Below are 20,585 nucleotides of genomic sequence, written 5' to 3' on the forward strand. Positions count from 1 at the left end.
CTTAGCCACAAGGGCCACATCTAACTCCCTCTTAAATATAGCCAATGAACTGGCCTCAACTACCCTATGTGACAGAGAGTTCCAGAGATTCACCACTCTCTGTGTGAAAAAAGTTTCTTCTCATCTCGGTTTTAAAGGATTTCCCCCTTATCCTTAAGCTGTGACCCCTTGTCCTGGACTTCCCCAACATCGGGAACAATCTTCCTGCATCTAGCCTGTCCAACCCCTTAAGAATTTAGTAAGTTTCTATAAGATCCCCTCTCAATCTCCTAAATTCTAGAGAGTATAAACCAAGTCTATCCAGTCTTTCTTCATAAGACAGTCCTGACATCCCAGGAATCAGTCTGGTGAACCGTCTCTGCACTCCCTCTATGGCAATAATGTCCTTCCTCAGATTTGGAGACCAAAACTGTACGCAATACTCCAGGTGTGTTACATCTTACATCTACCTCATCGAGAGAGATTGACACTGGAAGTTCAGGAATGTTCATGGTTCCACCTATGTTGCACATTGATGTCCTCCCTGGTTCTTTGTTGTGGTGGTTCCACACACTCGCACCCCCAAGAAGAGGCATTGAAAATCTGAGTCATTTTATTTCTCGCATTTAGAGTTTCAAAAATTCCCTTTTTTTCTCACTGCCTATTTCGATTCATCTCTTTATACTTGCATCGGCAGACAAATCTTCTGTAGGTAACAAAACTTGCATTACTCGATGGTTCAATGGTATGATATTGTCACATGCATGAAAATACAGTGAAATTCTTTGTTTTGCATACAAACGAGTAAAATCATACTATGTAGCAATGTTACAAGATTTTGAGATTTAAAAAATCAAGTCTGCAATTTATCCCATCAGATAAAGCATAACAAGAAGTTTAATTTGACACCTAATTCACTTTCATATCTTCAGTATTAAAAATGTTATGGCCATTTTCATACTCGGAAATTAGCATCTTGTTCCGTATTGATTTTCCATTGACTTAACACAAAAGCTGTGATCAAGATGAGTCTAAAGCCCATAACTTTATTAAAAATTAAGAGAACTGAAAGAAAATTTCAGTTATTGTAGATTGAAGCATTTTGAAACAAATATTAAACAATCTTACTTGGATGACCTGAAATTAAAGCATATAATTGGTTAGTTACCCAATTGTAGCTGATTCCAAAATTCAATTACTAGATCTAAACATCTATCCATATAACAAACAATAGTCATATAACAATTACAGCACGGAAACAGGCCATCTCGGCCCTACAAGTCCATGCCGAACAACTTTTTTTTCCCTTAGTCCCACCTGCCTGCACTCATACCATAACCCTCCATTCTCTTCTCATCCATATGCCTATCCAATTTATTTTTAAATGATACCAACGAACCTGCCGCCACCACTTCCACTGGAAGCTCATTCCACACCGCTACCACTCTGAGTAAAGAAGTTCCCCCTCATGTTACCCCTAAACTTCTGTCCCTTAATTCTGAAGTCATTTCTTAAGGAAAGATTAACATTTTTAAATAGCCTAAGTGTTCCAAAGAACATTCACACAATAATTCACAATAAAACATGATTTTTAAAACTCATTGACATTAATTTATATGCCAAATGGAAGGGATTTAGTGTTCAATTGCTGTAATTCAATGGCCATTTAAATCAGCTTGCGAGTGGGATTTTGTAGAACGCGCTGGTTTGGAATGCTGGCATTGTGGTGAATTTGAAGCCCATATGGCATGAAAGATACTGCGGGATTGAATGGGCCCCCAAGTCAGCTACTCGCAACATAACATTTTGTATAAAGAGATCTTAAGAAGCCCTTTTTAATGTAAAAAACCCCAACCTACCTTGCCTTGTCCCCTACATGAGATCCGTCCCGTTGTCAGCGTTCGCGGCTTTAGAGGATGATTCTTAATCTACTTTAACAATTAAATAACCAAATTTAGTTTAAAAATACCTGCAGCGAACGAATTTCGCAGCGATTTTTTGTCAGCAACTAAGTAGGCTGAACAACATCGATTTCAACAGCCTAGAGAAAATTGCGTTTTAAACCCGCCCCCCTCTCAAAGGCGCCAAAGTCGCGCACACGGGCAGCGGCAGAACTGCAGCGCCGCTGAAGGTAAGTTTTGCAACATACCTATACTATGCATAAGTACATCAGTGCAAGTGCAATGATTGTAGTGTAAGAATAGATTTTTCTGTAGGAAGTACATAAAGAGCCACCACGTTCCAGGCGCCATTTTGTACCTCTCAAGTTTTAAGTTATTATAACTATCTTAGCCTGAAATGCCCATTATTTTAATGGTAGCACTGGGTCGGTGTTGCAGAGGTTGGCCTGGCGATGGCCTGGCGAAGTTGTTGATGTCCTCCATCGCTGCTCCGTCGCTCTGTGTTGCTACAGGCCAGGTCTGATCTGCGTGATCATCTGACCTCTGTGGGGCTCCAGTGGTGCCTGATCCACATAATCCCCTGGCTGCTGTAGGGCATCCACAGAACATGCCGACCTTTGCCTTCCGCAGCCATTGCTCCATTTCCATGCACCGGGGAGCTCCCTAAGCTGACTTCAGAATGCCTAGAGCGTTTTCAAGGGTACCGGAGGTGAGACCACAATAACTGGCACTGATCTACTATCGCTCAGCTGATCCTGCTTATGATATTCTCACCTCTAGAACCAGCATAATGATGGACATTCTCTTTCGTTCTCTCCATTCTGCCCTCTTCTCCATAGCTTCAAACCTGTCTGATTCTTAACTTTGTAGAAACAAGGAACCGCAGATGCTTGCTAATAAAAAAGGACGCAAATGCAGGAGTAAGTAAGCAAGTCTGGCAGCATCTCTGGAGAACATTGACTGAAGATGGGCCCCGACCTGAAACAACATCTATCCTTGTTCTCCAGAAATGCTACCTGACCTGCTGAGTTACTCCAGCACTTTGTGCCTTTGATTCTTAATTTTACTCGGATAGCGTGAAAAGTTGCCATTAGGAAACATTCACTCTATTTTTTTTTTTCTCCACTGATGGCTTTCTAATCTGTGAATATTTCCACCATTCTCTGTCACAACTCAACACAGACTGTTTCTTTTCAAGGACTTCCCAGGCTAATTTTGCATGCCAGTACGGACAATTGTAACCGCACAACAGTGCTTAACAAGGGAGCAGTCTAATATCTAGTTGGAGACACAAGAGACTGCAGATGCTGCAACCCGGAGGAAAAAAAACTGACTGAAGGAGGAATTCAGCAGATTAAACAGCATCTATGGAGGCAAAGGGGTGTTTGCATTTCGGGTCAGACCCTTGCGTCAAGACAGAACCAATCACTCTTTTACAGCTGAAGCTAAATACAAAATAGTAATGGTACAATCATTTAAATGTACCTGTATCTGAAAATAAGAATTAGATTCCTGATTTACATTTGTTATGATAATTGAAGGTAGTGGGATGAGGGGGATTTTGGTGCATAGACAACCACTGGGCCTTCTAACCACAGGTGCACACAGTGTGGACTGATAATGCAGAAGCTACATTCCGTATTCATCCCTATGCAGCCTGTTTTTCCAAATCAGCAATAGAATTGAAATACTTTGGTTTTACGTCTCTCTCTTTATTCTGTCAACAGCTCCTCTACTGGGATAGGGAAGAATTTCTATATAACTAAAAGTCTTTGTCTTGTTTGTGTCTGAGTGTGTGTGCCAATCCGGTCAATTCCTATCTTCTTCCAAATGCTAGGCCACAGCCTTCCCATTTTCACACATCCTACTCACATTTTCCCCCTGGTGGGATAAACATCTTCCCGTCGCATTTCCACCTATATTTCCAAAGTTATTAATCATTGAAATTAAAAAAACAACCAAAACCACCTTCTCACAGGCAGCTTCCAGCCTTCTCACAGTTGTGATGTCACAATGCCTCTCACAGTGCACCAATCAGAATGGATTTTCAAGCTGGCACAATGACATCACAATGGGACGTTGCCAATGGTAACACTGGGCTCTCAAATTGGCTGCCAACTGCCACAATTGACATCACGATGGGACGTTGCCAACTGTAACGAGGTTGCTGCCCCTCTACCAATATCTGAAGGGGCTGCTCAAGTTCTGGTTGCATTTTGGTCCCACACCGTACTCAGCTTCACTTAAGATTTCATGCTATATTTCAAGTTATTCATGATTAAAGTTTTTCCATAAGCAAATTTGAAAAAAATGTACTGCTTTTCAGTGGCAGACTCTTGCAGCACCTTCCAGTGATGACGTCACAATGTCATCTCACAGACGTCCAATTACAATGGATCTCATTTACAAATGACATCACAATGAGACGTTGCCAATGGTAACGAGGTTGCTGCCACTGTACTAATATCTGCAGAATGTGCTCCTCAACTTCTGATTCCCCTCCCCATCGTAATCCCATATTTCATGCTATATTTCAAAAGTTATTCATGATTGAAGTAAAAAAAAAAGCCAGAACCAACCGCCTTCTCACAAACAGACTTTTCAAGGAGCTTCCAGTGCTGATGTCACAATGCCACTCACACTGCACCAATCACAATGGGCTCTCAAGCTGCCGACTGCCACAATGATATCACAATGGGACATTGCCAACGGTAACGAGGTTGCTGCCCCACGATCCTGGTGATGGCCCACAAGGCAGGGAGTGGGGAGGGCCGATCGGGCGGGGGGGAACTCTCATCACTCCCACCCAACCCTCCGCAACCTCCACTCCCCACACCCACCGGGGTGAATGCCGACGCCGCCCCCCCCCTTGCTCGTTGGGGAACAGGGCCCAACAGGTCCAACTTGGTCTAGTATATTTTAAACTTCCAAGTGCAGGCAAGGTACATTAATTCTTCAGTCCCAGTCACTTTGGTGTCCATTTTGGTTAGCCCAGATGGTGTGAACTAGATTGTATAAGATTAAAATCACATGGGTGTGCTAAGTTAACTTCATAGAATAGCATCAGTGAACCAGCTGGATTTTGCGAAAGAACGCTGCAGAATTTGTATTGTGAGATTGTTGTGTGCGGATTTGGACTCTTTGATGCAACTTGGGCCTGTTTCCACACTGTATCACTCTATGACTAATGCCATCACATTATTTTTGTGGTAAAGCCACATTAAGAAAATATAATTATTTGCCCATGTGAACGAGTTTCTTTTGGTCCTTAAAAGGTATTCCACTGTCAGATGACATCCTTTATACAGCATATCGGTTTGAGAGTGGAAGTTCACCTTTTACAACTTTTGCAAATAAAATCCAGAAAATAAATTGACCACTTCATGATTTAATAAGAAATACAGCATGTTCCTTGTTTCATTACAATCCAAATTGCTTTTAGCCCACTTGTTGTTTCATTATGATCTTACACCTCACAGCCTTGAGTGAATACATTTAAATGGATCTGGTGCCTCTGAGTGATTGGACACAGGGAATGTAAAGATGTCATTCAATGATCATTCATCTCAACGCAGCAGGCGGCACAATTGTTATTATCCAATTCTTAACTTCAGATTTCAGGTTTAGCATCATGTATCTAGCAACATAATGCTCTTAATTGGAGAAATTAAATGAATAAATATAGTTTTAAAAAATATATAAATTATATTGCTTAAAAGCTAAAAGATTTTTGTATTTCATTAATTCCTAGAAATTCAATGTTCTGGAAGCTTGAGCATGCACAAACCGAGATAGTAAATCATCAATAAGGTCATAGAGTGATACAGTGTGGAAACAGGTCCTTCGGCACAACTTGCCCACACCGGCAAACATGTCCCAGCTACAATAGTCCCACCTGTCTGTGCTTGGTCCACATCCCTTCAAAACTGTCCTATCCAAGTGCCTGTCTGACTGTTTCTTAAACGTTGGGATAGTTCCAGCCTCAACTACCTCCTCTGGCAGCTTGTTCCTTACACCCACCACCCTTTGTGTGAAAAAGTTACCCTTCAGATTCCTATTAAATCTTTTCCCCTTCACCTTGAACCTATGTCCTCTAGTCCTCGATTCCCCTACTCTGGGCAAGAGGCTCTGTGCATCTTAATGTGATTGGATTGTTTGACACCTTGTGTTGGGCCTATTTGTACTTTTCTGCTAGGCTACTTTTCATACCATCTCACTGAGAGATTATCTGCAAGACTCACCACCATATTGTTGAACCCCTGAAGCTCTGGAAATGCAGACTGAAATGGCAGGAATTTGCCCTCTGCTATTTACTCTTTTTTTCCAGTATTTTATTTCTTGCCTTTTTGTGTTTAAAGATTGTTGGGAGGCCTTTGGAAATTGTTCTCATTTTTCTGGAAATCTGTCTTGAAGAAATGAACATTCTTTAGTTTTGGCCATTTATTCTATTTGAGTGCTGAGAATTACATTTGATATATGCTGTTACAGGCTTTAATAATAACCTGAAGATAATTATCATGCAAAATATGTGCAATGCCTTTTGCTTTATGTTGATGTAAAGGGGTCAAGGAGTTTGCAAACCGTAAACTGTTTGGATTTTAACATAGAAAGCAAACTAAACAAAACGTCACCCTCATATGTATTACATAATCTTCCAAATGCAAACAAGTTTGCGGAAACCTGAAATTTGTAAGTACTTCTCCGCACAAGCTTCTGCCCATTTTATGTTGGAAATGAAGAGGGTAATGTTCACTTTCACCATTGGAGTTATAGTTTACTGGGGTGGCTTGCTCAATATCAAAGATGTCTGAACAATACCTTCATTGAAATCAAAAGCAGAGAATGCTATAAAATTCTTGGAAGACAATGGTTGAGAAATGGAGTCAGAGAATGAATTAGCCTCATGCTTTAGAGCACCCGTGGAATTCTCAACACCTGAATAGAATGATCAGATAAAACAAATAATTCTCACTTCCTATCTTTAATCCCTCCCTCTTTCTCTGAAATCTGATGAGCAGTTTCCCCTTCTCCGCCTCAGATTTGCCGCCCAAAACTTCCCGAAGCTCTCTCTAAAAAAGAATCATTGTCCACAGTGGCCAACACCACTCCCTCTCCTACTTTCTGGCAGTAAACAATTGATTGTATCTGCTACAGTCAGTGCATGAGCCCACATTTCCCTCTTGAGTCTACTTTCTTAGAAAATAAAAAGGAGGATAATTTATTAAATTGTGGACCCATTTTACATTGGAAGAGCCATGAATTCTAGGGAAACTGTCCACCTAGGTAACCAATTTACAAGCTATTTGTGTTACAACAGTAATTGTTAGAAAAGTACACATCTGTACCAGTAAAATATAAAGCTATTTTTACATCTGTCCCAGTGTAGATCACACAGTTGTGATGGTGATGACTCCAAAAATGCTCCTTTGGTGTATTTTACCCAAGGTCAATGGTAATCCAATGTTACGGTGTTTTTTTTGGTTGCTATTTTTTTTTAATACATGTATCTCAGGTTACATATGAGTTGTCCAATGAAGCTGCTGAAGAGATCTACAGTGTGAACCAGATGAGTCGTTCATTAGCTTTTGATGTTATCTTTAATGCAGTTCAGGTTAGTAAGAGATAAATACATGATTATTTACAATGTTTTATTTCATCCAATTCAACTTTCATCTCCGGCTTTCTCTCGGTTTATATAGCGAACCATATACCCGTAGCCACCCATAGGTAGTTCAGTCGTGTGGTTATCCTTGTTTGTGGGCTTAGCAAGTATATAAGATAATAAGATAGTAGGCTATTCATCTGTAAGGGAATCGCAGCCTATTTTGTTGTCCAGAAGTAAGTAATGATCAAGCAAACCTCGGATTATTTCTAGTCTGCATAGGCAAGGAATACTGACGCTAATTGTAAATTCCCAGTAGACTTTTCATTTCTCTGTTACTGATTGGGTGAGGATTCTTACTGTGAACGTCTGGCAGGATGACCTACAAATATATATTTTCCCAAATAGATTCTCTAGATCTCTGACTGCAAATATTGCTTTTCATTCTTTCATTATTTTTTAACATGATTCTGCTTTACTTTTGTTTGATTCACACTCTATTCTCATTTGACAGAATTGTTTTGTCCCTTTCTGCTTCTTTGAGGAATGCTTTTCCCACCTGGGAAATCATTCTGCTTGATAAATCCTATCTGCCCCTCTGTCTAGTAAGTTTAATGAAACCAAAATTATAAAGTCTGTAATGCAAGTTCCAGATTTGTAACCATGGCAGATTTTGGCTGCAATTATGGAGAAAATAAAACTGCCTTTTTTGCTTCTTTCATTATTGAAGATTAGTTACCCCTCAGATACTAGTGAGGATTGAGGATTTATCTTTAAGTTTCTCTAATTCTGCTCCATAGTAGTTTTCATTTGGACAACATCAACCGTTTGTTTTAAGGGAAATTATCATATTTAACAATTCTAGTTAATGAACAAAACTGAAAATAATAAGGTAGTATTCTTACATTAACTTCTTGACATGTCTTTTGTTTATTTTCAGAGAAAAGAAAGCCAGATTCAAAAGCCAAATGAGCATCTGAAGCATACTGGCTCATCTGATCACCTGCTAACTTTGCTATTGGAACAACAAAAAGATCGAGAGCTACATAGGTAAAGTGTTTCTTGTAGTTTAAGTAGGGTTCATTTTCTACTTTGGTAGTGACCTGTCTATCACTATCTGGGGCTGATAAATGAATCAAATGCTCCAGAAGAATGATTCATTCAGTACAATTGGAGGCACTGCGTTGATAGTTTAATTTACAAACAGAAAATTGGGTTTCTGTTGTTTGATATTAATGCAGTACAAAATTGAGAGATTTACTTTTATTTCTATGCTAAAAATTAAAAGATTTGAATCTATTTGTGCTGATAAAAGGTGTTCAAACAAATAATTGTGCAATTTAATTATGTTGTCTCAACATAATTGCACTTGTTGTCACATTTCCAGCAATGTTTCAATGATAGAAGGGAGTAAATTGGGAGAAGTTCACTGTCAAAGATCACAAAGAATCGTGTGAACAGAAACATTTTAATCCCTAAAATCATTGATGTAGTAATTATCAAATATTAAAGTCGACAGGACGAGAGTCTTTGAGATTCAGAAATAACAAATATAGATCATTGCGGGCGGCTGGGTTTGCTGATTGTCACATGACAACCCTCAAATGCCAAACTGTCTCATTAAAATGAAAGTTTATGGTCCCTTCATCAAAGGAATGCATGTTATAAAAATAGCCTTAAATCTTCAATGCAATCAGTAAATATTTGGCATGGAGTACTAATGCAAATGAGAACATACCATTCAGCTGTCAGCAAAAAACCCAAGTGGAAATCCCTATCAACCTCTGCCCTATGAATATGAAATACTCTTTAGGAAATTTAAACCGCAATGACGAAGATTGGAAGATGAGGGACTGCACCCTTAGCATATGAGAGGCACATTCAATAGGTTGATAACAGTGGAGATACAGCTGTTCCTGAAACTGATTTTATATGCTTTTAAGCCTTTGCACCGTCTGCCCGATGGGAAAGGGGAGATGAGAGAATGACTGGGCTGTATGTAGTCCTTGATTATGTTGGCTGCGTTCCCGGGAAAGCGTGAAAGTATAGACGGAGTCAATGCAACGGAGGCTCCACTGGTCAATCAAAGCAAACCCTCCTCCCTAAAGCAGAAAGATGCATAATCCTCAACCTTCACCTGACTGGCAGATTTCAAGTGTCCTGGAAGCCAATAACCAGTGGTGAAATGTGTGATGATATCATTTCTAAATCTGTGAATAATAATTACAGAGGACCCCCCTCACTTCTCACTCAGGTCACCACCTCAACAACCTTCCACTTCTTTGTACAGAGAAATAGGAATTTCCAGCCAACAAAACATAAATGTTGTTGCATTCATCCAACCAGAGATGGGCAAGTCATTGATGAAATTAGAGAGTCATAGAAAACCTTTGACGCATTATGGGCCGTACGGAGGTGTGTACGTTGCTCTGTGACTGAGTGGGTTTGCTTTGAGTGTTCCTGTTTCCTCCCCCCATCCCAACATTGTGCAGATTTGTTGGTTATTTGGCATCTGTAAATTGCCCCAGTGTGTAGAGTGGGTGAATATATGGGATAACATAGAACAAGTGTTAATGGGTGATTGGTGTTCAGCATGCACTAGGTGAGCCAAAGACCCTGTTTATATGCTGTATCTTTAATCTAAACTAAAGGGACATTTGGTCCGTCGTGCCTGTTCCCAACCTAATCTCACCTTCCGGTCCTCGATTCTGTTGAGGTGTGACCTGCACAACAAAAGTGGGTTTATTCCCACAGAGGTGCAGCCAATAAAGCCACTGCATTACTGTCTGAGACCTGGGTTCCATCCTGACCTTGGGTGCTGCCTGTGTGGAGTTTGCAAGTATTCCCTTTGGCCATCTGGTTTCTCTTGGGTGCTCTGTTTTTCTTCCATATCCCAAAACCTGGAGGGTTAGTAGTTTAATTGGTCATGTAGTGTGCAAGTGAGTGGTACAATCTCGGGGAAATTGATGAGAATGTGGCGAATTTAAAAAATGAAATTAATAACATAGGGTTACATTACGTGGGAGCTGTATGGTTGCCATGGACCCTCAGTGATCCAAAGTGCTTGGGGATCTGTGCTGTATCTCTATGGAATCTATGATTCTATGACAAACGGACACATCCAGGCATTTTTTAAGGAGACCCAGGACAGAGAGGTCGGAGACGGAGTGGGAGAGGGAGTTGAAGTGCTGAGCCACCGGGAGGTCAGCTTGGTTATTGCGGACCGAGCGGAGGTGTTCGGCGAAACGATCGCCCAACCTCCGCTTGGTCTCACCGATATAGATCTGCTGACACTCCCAGAGCCCTAACATATGTTGCATAGAAACTGTCTCCTCAGTTTCCCTCAAAACTTTATACCAGCTACTTTATATTCACATCCCCTGGTATTTGACCCCTCTCCCAAGGTAAGTAGGCCCTTCCTATATCTAAAATGCTTATGATTTTGTTATACCTCATCTATGTTCCCCAGTGCCAGCAATGTTCCAAAGAAAAGAACCCTAGCCCACAAATGTTTCCACACAGTTACAATGTTCCAGCCCTGGAACATCCTTGTAGGCTCCTCTGCTATCCTCTGCAGTGCAATCTAATCTTTCCTGTAAAGTGTTGACCAAACTATGTACAATTCTCAGGCTGTGGCCTAAGTAGCAATGTATACTGTTCGAACCTAATCTCCCAGGTCTATCATTCTGGCCCTCAGGTAATAGTGGATACCCTTACAAATACTTTATTACCCACTTTACCTGCATTGCCTGATACCTTTAAGGATATAGGGCTAGCAGTCAATGGGCCCACTGTTCCTACATGCTTCTCAAAAGTTTGCGTTTATATCCTTGCTTTTTTCGTTCCTCCCCAAATGTACTCTTCTCTGGATTAAATTCTATTTACCCCTTTTTCTGCTCAACTGACTAGACTGTTGATAACTTCCTGATGTGGAAGTTCAGTAATACTCCAGCCAATTTTTGTTTCGTTTGCAAACTGTGTTTATTAGTTTAGTTTAGTTTAGTTTAGAGATACAGTGTGGAAACAGGCCCTTTGGCCCACCACGTCCACACCAACAAGCGATCCCCGTATACCAGCACTATCCTACACACGAGGGACAATTTACAATTTTTACTGAAGCCAATTAATCTACAAACCGGTGCGTTTTTGGAGTGTGGGGGGAAACTGGAACACCTGGGGAGAACCCTTGGGGTCACAGGGAGAACGTACAAACCCCGTACAGACAGCACCCATAGTCAGGATCGAACCTGGGTCTCCTGCACTGTAAGGCAGCAACTCTACCGCTGCGCCACCATGCTGCCCCTCATCATCCTGTTTATCATCTGCACTATAAGCTGAAACAGGATGGTAAACTGTTTGCAGATGATACAAAAATTAACTGGAGTGTAACTAAGTAGACAAAATCTTTCCACTTCAGGATGATATCAACAGTTTATCACATATTTGACAAGGTGAACCAGTTTTAATTCCACTCCCAGTGGAATTTGTCAGAACCCAATGCAAGGCAGGCCTTTACCATCCTCCACAATTCTATTTCTTCCACATCAGCCTACTTCTTTTTACTTCCTTTCCTTTCCACTGCTCTCTTTACCCAATCTATTCTGGTCAGGGCTTCACAAGCTTAAGCCTAGGGTCACGAGATCTTGGGGGACCTCGGCAGGGCTGGATTTACCTATAGGCTTCATAGGGTCACAAAATCTAGGGGGCCTCCGGCCAAGGTGTTTTTTTCCCCCAGAGTAAAAAAAATCCAGAGAGAAAAAAAATTGGAGCGCTATCAGCGTTTCAACTTTGGCAGAAATTATCCGAAATTCTGGTTCCGGCCCGCTGGAAGTTTTGGGGGGAAAAATTGTGACCATCCGCACCTGCGCAGTTGGGGGAAGCCGGTGACGCAGTAGCGACGCAAAACAACGCTGTCTCTCTGCACGTGCGCAGTGGGTCCGGGCGGGTTCAGATCTCCATTTGCGCTCCACACAATCACCTCGATGCCTCTTGTCTACCAAAGATCCTAGGTGTCTACTCCAGGTAGTAGTGGAACATTGCGTTGCGGGAGTGCCCGTTTCTCCGGGCCGGGGTGGGGGGGCTGCGGTGTCTGCATCGTGGAGTCGGAACCTCGCTGCGTGCGAGGGAGAGAGAGGAGAAGGGAGGGAGAGAGAGGAGAAGGGGGGTTGAGACAGAGAGGGGGAGAGCGGGGGGTTGAGGAGAGAGAGAGGGCGGAGGGGAGAGCGAGAGAGGGAGAGAGGGGGGAGAGAGAGATGGGGGGGAGGGAGAGAGAAGTGGAGGGAGAGAGAGGGAGGAGGGAGGGGAAAGGAGAGGGAGGGAAAGGAGGAGGAGAGAGAGGGAAAGGGGGTTTATCTTTAGTTAGATTGCAAAATTAAGGTAGGTTTTAGAGCAATTATATTTTCTCCTCCATATGAATATCAAACAATTGGAACTGCTTTCTTTTCCTTGATAACAATACCGAAAAATATCAATTCCATAGATTGCGATTTTCATTTTGTATCATATTTTTAATGTGCACACACTAACACAGTCGAACAGTAACAGGCAATCAAATCAACACACAAAACATTTTCTAAAAAAAGGTTTTATTTACTGCAAAAAGGTTTTATTTGCAGTTTGCATGCTCCTTTATAACATTTTACAGTAAAACTTGATTATTAAAACAAGGACAGCTTCATTTATTGATTTAAAAAACGTATACAACAATGACCCCAATCATCCCATTCCAACCACTCATTATTCTTGACTCAACCAAGATCATTTCTGAAATATTGGTCATAAATCTGGTGCAAAAATGCTCCAAAATAAGGTTCAGAATGCACCAGAGAGCATCTAAAACCCCAGAGCCTTAAGCGGGCCCTGGACCCCGCCCTTAAGGGTCTGAGCTTCGCGCTTGTGATATGCTTATTTCACATAAAATTTTTGTAATCCTGCCATGCCACCCCCCTCTTTGAAAAGCTTCATATGGGCCTGGTGTATAATATTTTTGACACTGTCATAGGCCTTTCTTACATATGCTGTCACAATGTACTGTAGTGTCTAAACAACACTTCAGTAATTTTCCTTGCCCTCCATTTCAGAATAATAGTGTTTTAAGCCGATAACTCGACATTAGCACAGGCAATAAATAAAAAGCGCAGCTTTCCAGCCCTTATCTCATTGGCCATGCTCAGCTGCACATTGGTGTCAACCTGGTGGACTCTTCCATCTTCCTCTCGTCGTGGGGGTGGTGATTGGGATGGGCCTCACATTGAATTGCCTAGGGCCTCTCTTCATCTAAATCCGGCCCTGATTCTGGTTAATAATAATAATAATAATAATCTCTCATTGTTTTCTTTTGCTCTATATTGAAACATTTACATGAGGTCTACATGGTACCTCAGTATGCTTTTGTGATACAGTTGCGTGTTCTTACCCAATCCTATTGTTTGCACAAGATGCAGTCATTTCATTTGTATTCTGACTCATCTTTGGTTGGTTCCTTAAATGAGTTTAATGGTTGGCCTGTCTCCATACCTAACAAATTAATTGATTTCCCATCTAGTATTCCACTGATATCACTACCTGGCCTAGTCTCTTTCAATATAGAATGCCCTCTCTGTGCTTCACGTGTTCCCATACTTACCCCACCTCCATTACCTACTCATATGTTCCCCACCATCCATAATCATTTTCCATATCCCCCTCAGGATACATTTTCTATCTACCCTGCTCCCCGCTTCCTTTTTCCTCTTTTCCATCCTTATCCTCTCCTTTCCCCTGTTCGCCACATTTCCAATTCTCCTCTTTCCATTAACAGCTCACATGCCTCAAGTACCCTATCTTTCCCTTCTGCCTCTTACTCAACCTTTAATCTTCCCTCTATGACCCTCTCCTCATCCCTCTTTGCTTTTCTTTCTTATTTCTCTATTTGATATGCCTTCTCACTGTTCTTTCTGATTCCTCTCTCGTTTTCTCTTTCCCTTCATGGTCAGCTTCAGCTTCCCCATCTTTCTCCCATCTCCTGTCATCCTCCTTCCCCCTCATCCGCTTGATCTACATATTCTCTTACCCTGCAGTCCTGATTTATTTGCACACTGTACTATATAGTGAAATAGTTTTGACTAGATGATCAATGCAATTGAAGTTTGTTAAAATGAAGTGAAAAAATATCAAAGTCTTGGGAACTCATCAATATTCCAATAAAATGCCGGAGTAACAGCAGGTCAAGCAGCATCTCTGAAGAAAAGGAATAGGTGACGTTTCGGGTCGGAACCTGACCGAGGAAGGGTTCCAACCTGAAACGTCACCAATTCGTTTTCCGACCGTAAACGTCACCTATTCATTTTCTCCAGAGATTCTGGCTGACCCGCTGAGTTACTCCAGCATTTTGTGTGTATCTTCGGTATAAACCTGCATCCACTGTTCTTTCCTACAGTCTTTCAATAGGAATTGGAATAGGAATACTTTATTGTCACATGTGACTAGGCACAGTGAGATTCTTTGCTTGCATACACATGTATACAAATACAAATAGCATATAATAACATATTTGAAATACCTGGGTAATTAGCCTGAAATGTTATTGCCAATCAACTATTGTTTTTTTATTGCGGTTCTCAGGAAGAATTAAGTGGTGCCTCAGGCTGTATCTGTTGCAGTTACACCTAATATACAAAAGAAGAATTGTGTCTCAGATCAATTGCACATTTTGTTCCTGTTCTAATTGAGTTACTCAAAGGGCTCTTTGAATCCAAAAGAAAAGATTGGCATGAAGTTCAAGACTGTCAAGAGTGCAGCGACTTTCCCACTTCATTGTTTGTGTCAGTTTTGGGTGAGTTTGACATTCTTACAATGTCAGTCACTCCCCGAAGCTATTAGATTTAGCCAGTAACGTTCTGCTCAACACCTTAAATAGCAACAATAACCTGCGCTGTGCTCTTATATAAGTTTCCATATCACATGGATTGTAAAATCATATCAAGAAAGTATTAAGAGAGATTCTAAAAAGTGGGTTTTAAGGAGAGGAGAAAGAGAGATGAAAAAAATCCCCAAAGGTATAGGGAATGAAGTGAAATAACCTTCACTAAATCTACAACTAACAAATCTAAGGTGTAAGTAGAAGAGTTGCTGCCTCACAGTTCCAGCAATCTGTATTTAACCAGGATCTGCAGTTCCTTACATCCAATTTTACTGATCTCCTGTTAAATATCCTCAAGGGATGCCTACTTTGAAGAAGTGAGTCTGAAGAAGGGTCTTGAACCAAAACATTACCTATCCATGCTCTCCAGAGATGCTGCCTTACCCGCTGAGTTACTCCATCACTTTGTTTCTTTTCCTGTGATTAACTCGCGCTGTGGGATGCAAGCGGAAGCCTCCATGTGGCGCATCCCAGGCAATGCTGACGACAGAAGCTGTACCACAGTGACTGACTGAAGTAGCCAATTCTGCAACCACCGACCATCAACCGTCAACCGTCACTGACCGACCGAAAAGACGTGATATAGAAGATGGCTGGACACGAGGAAGGAAGGCTCGTGCTGTCTGAGTGAAGTTTGCACATTCTCTCTGTTATGGGTGAAACAGTGTGCAACGGTAGAGTTGCTGACTTACAGTGCCAGAAACCCATGTTCGATCCTGACTATGGGTGCCGTCTGTATGAAGTTTGTACGTTCCCCCTGTGACCACGTGGGTTTTCACCTGGAGCTCTGGTTTCCTCCCATATTCCAAAAACTTTCAGGTTTGTAGTTTAATGGGCTTAGGTCAGTGCAGACTCGATGGCCAAAGGGCCTGTTTCCACGCTGTATCCCTAAACTGAACCTCAGGGTTACTTCCAGCTGTTCCAATTTCCTCCCACTTCCCCAAAAAAAGACCAGAGCAAGAATTAGATTTTTAGATTAGATTCCTTTATTGTCATTCAGACCTTTCGGTCTGAACGAAATTATGTCACCAAAATTGTCAAACGCACATCCACCAGTTGAGAGGTGAAAATATATTGAATGGTGCAGAGACCTCATAGGGGGGAAGGCAGAGTGGTTGGAATCATAACTCAAGAGGTATTTTGATGGGTATAGAGGTTAAAAGGTCTTTGATTTGGAGCTGGAGCTGGGAGGAGGATGAAATCAAAGGCAAGGATGTTAAATTTATTACCGGGGGTCAAAGATAAAGATAAAGCCTGTAGAAAGATTAAAAAGGGCCAGAGATTGTACAATGTCATAGTCATGGAAGATGCCATTTCTGATGTTTGTACATTGGAATCTATCTACTGTAGAAGGCAAATGTCAAAGAGTTTTGGAGTTTAGAAGAATAAACGGTGATCTCACTGAAATGTACAAGATCCCAAAAGGGCATGATAAGTAGATGTTGAGATGTTTCCATGAATCGGAGAGTCTCAATGAAGAGATATAGTTACAAAATACAGGGCTGGGCATTTTAAACTGAGCCTCATTGGATTTGCAGCAAAAAGGGTGAATCTCGGTTATTCTCTATGCTTTAAATACTAACACGTGGAAGGTAGTATTTAAAGAGGAGGTAGATAAATGTTTGAAAGCTTGGAGATTTAAGTGCTTCTGTAGAAGTGGCACAGAGGGAGAGTTGAGGCATGTGGCAGATAAACTGCAAACATGTTGGACTGTGGGACAGACTCTAGACGCTGGGTGACATAATCCTGCACCTATTCTCCTGTGTTCTTGTTGACAATTACTATTTCACGTCTGTAGCTGGAGTGAAAACCTGATGGACAAATTCAAACATCACAAGGAACCTTTTACTCTGAGCCCTGATTCCAGCCCTGAAGTTGGTACTCAATTGCTGGAACTCACCATTATTGAGGGTGGGTATGTTCCTGGAGTGATTTCCTCCCAGTGGATGTTTGATCATCCACAACAATTCATGTCCATATCTCTGAACGTCATCATAAGATCTAAACCCTGGATCTCCATCTCCTCTGGCACCGTTGGGCTTCACGACTGGAGGACCACAGCAGTTCAACAAGGTGGCCCTTGTGGGGAATAAGGAACGGGGAATCAACGTGATTGTTGCGAGAAATTATCTAATACCACAAGTGAGTGTGAAAGGGAACAAAGCATGTGCTCTCTTGAAGGGTTCACATTGTCAGCGATTAGAACTATCTGTGTTAATGCTTTTTTTTTTCATTTAAAATGCTGCAATGCAAGTATAACAGACCGCTGTACTTGAGATGGTGCTGCATTTCCAAGGACCGTGGTAATTCTTTAAAGATTAAACATTGGGTCAGATTCTGGATTAGGAGTGGAGTGTTTGAAAACTTTATTCCATTCATCCTTCAAAAGTTAATTAGTTCAAACACCCCCCTGTGGTGCAGCTCAGCTCTCCAGGCATTCAGGAATTTTAGGCACATGTTAAAACTATTGTGTTCCCTTGAATAAAAATACCTCAATTTGTTCTGTAATGATTGACTTTTTCTTTAACTTGTTTATTCATCATTTTCTATCCTGCAGGAAAGGTTTATGGGGGTCAAACTCTAGACATCCAACACCAACATAAGGAAACAAGAAGGAAAGAATGCCGAGTTGATGACTGAATGTGATCCTGTGCATGGTGATGATTAACTTGATGTACTAAGAAACCTGTCAACACATTGGAATGAAATGAAAAATTTGCAACTACATATGACAAGAATGCATTAGGAAATTAAGTGTTTGGTGAGCTAGAAAAGCAGAAAATATCCCTTGTCTGCAGCAAAGACGCACAAATATACAAACAAAGGTAGTATGTACGAAGGGTCCCGACCTGAAATGTCACCTATCTATGTTCTCCAGAGGTGCTGCCTGACCCGCTGAGTTTCTCCTGCACTTTGGGTTCTTTGGTGTAAACCGTCTGCAGTTCCTTGTTTCTACATTTTCTTGGAGTCAGTGGCTAGCTTTATTTGAGAAAAAACCTTTTCACCCAGAGTTGTGAATTTATGGAATTCCCTGCCACAGAGGGCAGTGGAGGCCAAATCACTGGATGGATTTAAAAGAGAGTTAGATAGAGCTCTAGGGGCTAGTGGAGTCGAGGGATATGGGGAGAAGGCAGGCACGGGTTATTGATAGGGGACGATCAGCCATGATTACAACGAATGGTGGTGCTGGTTCGAAGGGCCGAATGGCCTCCTCCTGCATCTATTTTCTGTTTCCATGAAACAAAGGAAAAATAAATCAGGTAGCTATCCTCTTTCTATCCTGTGCATTGGGATCGTTGGGCAGTTCCTTGAAGCCTGGAGAAAAAGGTACAAGACAAGTCTTGGTTAAGTGGGGATTGCCTCCTGAGGAGCTTGTACTGAAAGAAAGCGAAATCCAAGCAGCATGGCATAGAAACTCACCGCGTTATTTCCCAGGGACTCTATTTGATATTTGAGCCCATCAATCTCAATCAATCAATCAATCAAAGACTTTATTGTCATTCAAAAATACACCAGCAAATGCAAATCTGAACGAAACTTCATTACATCTGGCTCACCATGCAACATAAAATAACAAAAGGATAAAATAGATAAGAAGATAAAATAGATAATAGTGGCGGCACATTATATGGAATTCAAGAGTCTCATGGCTCAGGAGAAGAAGCTGTTTCAAAACCTGGCCGTTCAGCTCCTTATATTGCGATACGTTTTGCCCGAGGGCAGCAGAGTGAACAGTCCATGATGGAGATGTGTGGGGTCTTTTATAATGCTGTTGGCCTTGGACAAGCTACGTTTGCACGCAATGTCCCGGATTGAAGGAAGAGAAGTCCCGATGATTTTTTCCCAGTGACTGTGCCGGTTTCTCCTGAAGTCAACGATGACCTCCTTTGTTTTTTCAACCTTCACGATCAGATTGTTCGTGTTGCACCAGTCCACCAGTTGTTTCACCTCCTCCCTGTAAGCCAGTTCATTGTCGTCCCGGATAAGGCCCACCACTGTTGTGTCAATCAGTTACAGGTGGCAACCATTTTAGCCTATAGAGTCTGTACTAGCAGAACCTACATTGTTCCAATGATGCCCAAATTACACTCCAGGAACAACACCTCATCCTCTGTCCATGCACATTGTGTGGCCCACAGGATTGTATAATGAATTCAGCAATTTCAGGTTAGCAGTCCTTCCTATAGGTATTAGACTGAGCAGCTCTAATGCAGTTATTGACCAGTAGCACTAACTCAGTTTTTCTCTCTCTCTCTCTCTATTAATGCTGCCTGATCTACTGGGTATCTCCAGCATTCTCCTTTGTTCCAGATTTTCAGCAAAACTGTAGTGTTCTGCCTTGTATGGTTCCAACTTATTCTTGTTCCAATGAGGCAGCACTGAATGCAGTCATGTTCCCTCATCAACTTTGCTTCCCACCTAAGACTGACACTCCTCACATTTTCTCCAACAGTTTAGTTTAGTTTAGAGATACAGCATGGAAACAGGCCCTTCGGCCCATCGAGTCCACGCCGACCATCACCCATACACTAGTTCTATTCTACACACTAGGGACATTTTTACAGAAGCCAATTAACCTCCAAACCTGCACATATTTGGAATGTGGGAGGAAACAAGAGCACCTGGAGAAAAACCCATGTGGTCACAGGGAGAACGTACAAACTCCGTACAAACAGGATCGAGTCCAGGTCTCTGGCAGTGTAAGGCAGCAACTCGACCGCTGAGCTCCTGTGCCGCCTCTCCCCCATCCCTACCGATTACCTGCAGCTTAAACATGCTTGCTTTCTCACTATTCTGGTTCTGATTGGGGTCAGTGACCTGAAATACTGGCTCCTTTTCCCGTTCCACAGATGCTGACTGAACTGCTGAGTGGATCTGGCATTTTTGATTTTATTTAGATAGTCTTGCACTTGGATTTTACATAAGCACAAAAAGTCTAGCATATATCATAGTAAAGAAAGTCCGATAATGTAATACTGCAGTTTTATTGCTTTCATTTCAATTTCATGGTTAACTGCTTGCTGAATTGTTCATGTTTTGTGCATTCCCTTAATGTATAATATAACAATAATCCTTCCTGATGACAAGTATTTCTTTAGTAATAGATTTTTTGCCCCTGAAAAACAAAATTGAAAAATCTATGCCACCGGAGTAAAGTTGTCTATTGCAGTACAGAATAGATTGCAATTTACACTGAACACTT

At 41.6% G+C, this 20,585-nt stretch overlaps 1 protein-coding gene across 1 annotated transcript in view; it reads left to right on the forward strand.

Moving 5' to 3' along the window:
• LOC129697647 (uncharacterized) overlaps window positions 1-18,333 on the forward strand; it is a 49,305-nt gene extending 30,972 nt beyond the window's left edge. The window contains exons 10-12 of the mRNA XM_055636364.1: window positions 7,393-7,491; window positions 8,423-8,532; window positions 17,940-18,333. Coding sequence (XP_055492339.1) covers window positions 7,393-7,491; window positions 8,423-8,532; window positions 17,940-17,985 — 255 coding nt within the window. The 3' untranslated portion in view covers window positions 17,986-18,333. The remainder of the gene's footprint in view (window positions 1-7,392; window positions 7,492-8,422; window positions 8,533-17,939) is intronic.
• Window positions 18,334-20,585: the final 2,252 nt, after the last annotated feature.

This window comes from Leucoraja erinacea, chromosome 1 (assembly GCF_028641065.1).
Source record: "Leucoraja erinacea ecotype New England chromosome 1, Leri_hhj_1, whole genome shotgun sequence".
Taxonomy (NCBI): domain Eukaryota; kingdom Metazoa; phylum Chordata; class Chondrichthyes; order Rajiformes; family Rajidae; genus Leucoraja; species Leucoraja erinaceus.